Source organism: Cyprinodon variegatus, unplaced genomic scaffold, assembly GCF_000732505.1.
Source record: "Cyprinodon variegatus isolate N-32 unplaced genomic scaffold, C_variegatus-1.0 Scaffold189, whole genome shotgun sequence".
Classification (NCBI taxonomy): Eukaryota; Metazoa; Chordata; class Actinopteri; order Cyprinodontiformes; family Cyprinodontidae; genus Cyprinodon; species Cyprinodon variegatus.
In genome coordinates, this window is record NW_015150642.1 from 87,057 (window position 1) to 92,475 (window position 5,419).

Consider the following 5,419-nt stretch of genomic DNA (forward strand, 5'->3'; position numbering starts at 1 on the left):
CAAGGAGCCAGCTTTCTATTTTTAACGGTTTTCATTTTCAAAGGAGCTGCGTTGTCTAAGGCAGTACGCAGAGAACTAGCGACCCCATCAACAAATTCATCAACCTGTGAAGGGGAATAAACTAAGCTTTTTGCAGCACGGCTCAGCGACACAGAGGAGAGAGAAAGTGAAACAGATTCTTTTTAATTTATAACTGCATTATCTGATAATGATCAGCTAAAAGCTTCTTTTAGGGGAGGAGAACTCTGTTAAAGTAATCCTGAAAGTTATTGAAAACTGGTCAGAGAGGACAGGGTTGTGAGGAAATAGTGTTATTTCTTCACATTCTATGCCATATGTCAGCACAAGATCCAAAGTATGAAGATGAGAATGTGTGGGACTATTCACATTTTGAACAAAGCCAATAGATAGCATTAAAGGCTGCTCTTAACCCATCACTTAACCCATCACCCATCACCTTCAATGTCAGCATGGATGTTAAAATCTCCCACTATCATGACCCTGTCAGTATTTAATACCAAATCAGAGAGGAACCCGGGACGGCCCCGGGATGCTGACCCAGGACGGGCCCTGTACGCTGACCTGGGACCGACCCGAGACGGCACAGTTCAGTCCATAATCTGACGACCTCGTTAATCTGAACCTACTCTCCTCCTGCTCCTCTCCCACACCTCTGTTAAACGCTGGGCTTCTGTGCTCTCTTGGCTGCGGTTACCATGGTACCCATTCAGGACATCTGCGGTGATGTCCTTCACTAACTGGAACCTTCTCTCCGCTTCAGTTCAGCTGAAGCATGGAGGTGGAAGTGTCATGGTCTGGGGACCCTCCCTGGAGAGCTGCTGAGGCCTAGGGACGCCCTTATCTCTCTGTGTTCTAAGGAGGAACCACCAAAAATATAATCCCTGGGGCCTGTTTCCATGGCGACCTGTGACCCTTGGCTCTCTGTGTTCTGCAGGTGCTGTGCTGCGTGGACAAGCAGGGGATTCTGTCATGGCCAAACCCGAGTCCAGAGACGGTGCTGTTCTTCAGTGGGAGGGTGGAACCGCCTCACAACAGCCAGGAAGACCTCCGAGATGACCTCTCCATGAACTCCTACTGCCGCCTGGAGATGGAGGACGACAGGGACGAGGTGAAGCAGTCTGTGGCGTCTTAATCAGGAAGGCTTTCATTTCTAACAACCCTGCCCTGCTCTGTTCCTGCCTGGTTCTGCGCTGTTCCTGCCTGGTTCTGCGCTGTTCCTGCCTGGTTCTGCGCTGTTCCTGCCTGGTTCTGCTCTGTTCCTGCCTGGTTCTGCGCTGTTCCTGCCTGGTTCTGCGCTGTTCCTGCCTGGTTCTGCTCTGTTCCTGCCTGGTTCTGCTCTGTTCCTGCCTGGTTCTGCTCTGTTTCTGCCTGGTTCTGCTCTGTCCCTGCCTGGTTCTGCTCTGTCCCTGCCTGGTTCTGCTTGGTTCCTGCCTGGTTCTGCTTGGTTCATGGTGAATCATGGTGAGACAGGCCACCAATGATCTGGTCTCTCCCACAGCCTCAGGAAGCAGAGACTCTCCTCTGTCCATCGGAGACGCCCGCTGCCCAGCAGGACGGAGCATCCGAGCCCAGTGAGGCGGCTCACAACCCGCCTTGCGCCCCTGAAGCGGTCCAGCTCCGACGGCCCCATCAGCCCGCTCAGTGTCGGACCAAGCACCACTCTGGATCCAACGTGAGCTTCAGCCATGACACGGAGGGAGGCGAGAATGAGCAGGTATCGGCACATGTTTCTGCTGCCAGTTGGACCTTCAGGGGGAACCAGTAGAGCTGGAAGGTTCTGGTCCGTCAGATGTAAACCTTCTGCTGACTGTAAACATTTAGGGGAGCGTTCCAGCTGCCATACAGGTTCTCATCTGTCTTTGTTTTCCAGGACTTTGCTGTGGGCTGCCCAGAAGCAGAGGCAGAGGACTTTGTGTGCGACTACCACCTGGAGATGCTGAGTCTGTCTCAGGACCAGCAGAACCCGACCAGCATCCAGTTCGACGATCTCTCCTGGCAGTGCCACCTGCCCTCCCTCAAGCCGCTGGGCCTCAACATCATGCTGAACCTGTGCAATGCGGCGGTGACACAGCAGCTGTGCCGCTTCTCTGACCACCTGTCCAACCTAGCGCTGCAGGAGAGCCACGGCTCCGTGCTTCCTGTCTACGTCCCCTGGGGCCTCTGCGAGCTCTCCAGGCTCATAGGTGACGCCGGCAGGCAGCCTTTCTTTCATTCATAGACGTCATTTCTGTTTTAGTCTGAGCACCGCGCTCACAACTGCTCTGCCGTGCGGGTCGGCTCCGTCTCTACAACTCCTAGCAACCAGCCAAGCACAGAGCAACAAACATCCGATTTTAATACTAAACATTCTAAACTCTATATAAATATATAGTTGATTGCATCGACTCATTGACTCTTCAGCAATTCCTCACACTAAGCATGCTTGTAGCGACAGTGGAGAGGAAAAACTACCTTTGAACAGGAACAAACCTCCAGGAGAACCAGGCTCAGTGTGAGCGGCCATCTGCCGAGGCTGACTGGAGTTCAAGGAGACAGAAGCAGACATAGAAATATCTAAACTGCCAAATGGTGAAAGGTGGAACATGTTCTATATATTAATATAGAACATTTAGGACCATTTTGTCAGAGCCTGGTGTTGTTTTTCTGCTGTTAGGAGGGTTTGCCACGGTTACTGCCAGGATAAAACCATCCAGCCTTTGATCAGCTGGTGGTCTGTTGGTGTCAGAGATGGAGCTAAGCACACAGAAAAGATGGGTTTGTTGGCGCTCAGGTTGATAGCTCCAAAACTAGACACCGGAGGCAGGAGATCAGAGCAAGGCAGCAGGTCCAGTCGTCCCTCAGATCAGGAAGGAACTGGGAGCCGCTCCTTTCCTAGTTTTAGGACTCTGGTTCTGACCCATTTTATGGCTGTTTTTAGTGTCTGATAAACCTCCTCCTCACAGCTTTTCTGCTTCTCCTCCAGGGTTCACTCCTGGAGCCAGGGAGCTGTTCCAGCAGGAGAACCACCTGACCCTCTACCAGCTGCCATCCAGAGAGACCACCAAGGAGCTGGCCTCCCGCCGCCTCCCCTACTTCACCAAACGCCAGCCCCCCATCTCCCACCTCATGTCTCTGTGTGTGAGAGACTCATCCTCCAGTAAGTCCCTTCAGCGCCCTGCTGATAGAAAGAAGCGGTTTCCATGCCAACCCGTCCTGTCTTTCTGCAGATAGTGTCCAGATGTTGTCCCACGGTTCGGCCGACCTCATCCTGGAGGCCTGCACAGACTTCTGGGATGGGACGGATATCTACCCTCTCTCGGGCTCGGACAGGTCTGATAGTGGACCTTTGGGCTCCATGGTCAGGTTGATCTGAACCTCCGACCCATTTTTTGCTCTGTGTTCCAGGAAAAAGGTTCTGGACTTCTACCAGCGGGCCGTGCTGTCCGGTTACTGCTCCGCCTTCGCCTACAAACCCATGCAGGTGTCGCTGTCCAGCCAGCTGGATGGGAAATGTGTGCAGCTGGCCTCGGGCCCCTGCCTGTTCTCTGGGGTGGAGCTGCCCTCCACCACGCCCATCAAACACAGCCTGTTGAGGAACAGCTGGAGCTCAGATGGTGAGGGCGGCGCACCAGGAGCAGCCCAACGACTGTTAAACGCTGCTAACGAATTCTGTCTGGGTCTGTTTCTGGGTCACGCAGAGGGGATCGGAGAGGGCGTGGAGCGGGAGGACTGCGTTCAGGCGCTGAGCGGTCAGATCTTCATGGGGATGGTGTCGTCTCAGTTCCAGGCCAAGCTGGACACGGTCCGCCTCATCGATGCCTTGGTCACCGCCTGCATTCGCTTCGTTTATTTCTCCATGGAGGATGAGCTCCGCAGCAAGGTGAGCGGTTCTGAGGTTGGCATGGACCGCGGGGTCTGACTGCTGACCTGGAATGTCAGCAGACGGCGCCATAGAAGCCATTGGATCCAACAAGCAAAGGATCTTCAAGATCCGGTCCTGACCCGACCCATCTGTGTTTTTAGAACTTTTTAAATGGCAGCTGAAATAAAAAAAAAAAACAGAAACTCCACCGCCCACTAGGGGACACCAGGGCTAGACGTTCCAGGTTTAGCTCCCTTACTGGCCACAGGCAGCGCTAACCTGTGGCTAAATTAACTTGGTTCTGCTTCTCAACTTTGGGCTGGGCCCTGCTCAGCTAGAATCAATCCTCCATCAGAAAACCAAAAACGTTTTTGTTCAGCTAAATTTCAGAGCAACCATTGGCTTAGTTAGCTTAGCTCTGGGTCACAAGACCCATCAGATATGACCCAACCAGAACAGCAGAGTTTCTGTTCAACAAGAGACGAAACAGATTCAACCAGAACCAACAATGACAGGGACAGAACCACTGGGGGGACCTCAGGGGAGAACCACATGGGAGATCCTCAGGGAGAACCACTGGGGGAACCACAGGGGGGAACCACAGGGGAGAATCTCAGGGGGAACCTTAGGGAGAACCACAGGCAGAACCACTGGGGGAACCATAGGGAGATCCACAGGGGGAACCTCAGGAATAACCCCAGGGGGCACCACAGGGAGAACCTCAAGTAGAACCACAGGGAGAACCTCAGGTAGAACCACAGGGAGAACTTCAGGTAGAACCTCAGGGGGAACTTCAGGTAGAACCTCGGGGAACTTCAGGGAGAACCTCAGGGGGAACTTCAGGTAGAACCTCGGGGAACTTCAGGGAGAACCTCAGGGGGAACCTCAGGGAGAACCACAGAAAGAACCTCAAGGGGAACCATAGGGAGAATCTCAGGGTGAACCATAAGAAGAACCACAGGGAGAACCATAGAGAGAACCACAGGGAGAACCATAGGGAGAACCACAGGAGGAACCACAGGGAGAACCTCAGGGGGAACCACAGGGAGAACCACAGGGGGAACCACAGGGAGAACCACAGGGGGAGCCTCAGGGGGAACTAGCCCTCCTGGGTTCTGTTTCAGATCAGAACCTGCTGACGATGCGGCTCTTGTAGGTGTTTGCAGAGAAGATGGGTCTGGAGACAGGCTGGAACTGCCACATCTCTCTGACTCCAAATGGAGACGGCCCATGTGAGGGAGCTGCTTCCAGCCCCAGCCACGGCTCGCTGCATGAAGACCTCCACCACGGTAGGTACTCACAGATGCATCATGGTCTATAGCCTCCTTTCCCTGGTTGCTCTGCTTTGTCTAGGTTCTCCGGGTTGAACAGGTAACGGGAAGAGGTGCTGAAGCAGAGATCTGTCCAGGTCTCTGACCTTTGGTGCTGCTCACCTGCTCTGCTTTCAATCAGCCAGACTCTGCCTGGGGGTCTGCAGTAGAGCCTGAGGTCTAACTAAGCTAGCCCTGGGCAGTAGAGCCTGAGGTCTAACTAAGCTAGCCCTCGGCAGTAGAGCCT

The 5,419-nt window shown here is 53.8% G+C and overlaps 1 protein-coding gene across 1 annotated transcript in view; it reads left to right on the plus strand.

Moving 5' to 3' along the window:
- The window catches only part of tmem94 (transmembrane protein 94), a 26,095-nt gene that overhangs the window by 14,994 nt on the left and 5,682 nt on the right, over positions 1 to 5,419 (plus strand). Inside the window, exons 13-20 of the mRNA XM_015379297.1 lie at positions 956 to 1,129; positions 1,520 to 1,735; positions 1,892 to 2,204; positions 2,984 to 3,157; positions 3,228 to 3,330; positions 3,406 to 3,614; positions 3,699 to 3,880; positions 5,019 to 5,151. Coding sequence (XP_015234783.1) covers positions 956 to 1,129; positions 1,520 to 1,735; positions 1,892 to 2,204; positions 2,984 to 3,157; positions 3,228 to 3,330; positions 3,406 to 3,614; positions 3,699 to 3,880; positions 5,019 to 5,151 — 1,504 coding nt within the window. The remainder of the gene's footprint in view (positions 1 to 955; positions 1,130 to 1,519; positions 1,736 to 1,891; positions 2,205 to 2,983; positions 3,158 to 3,227; positions 3,331 to 3,405; positions 3,615 to 3,698; positions 3,881 to 5,018; positions 5,152 to 5,419) is intronic.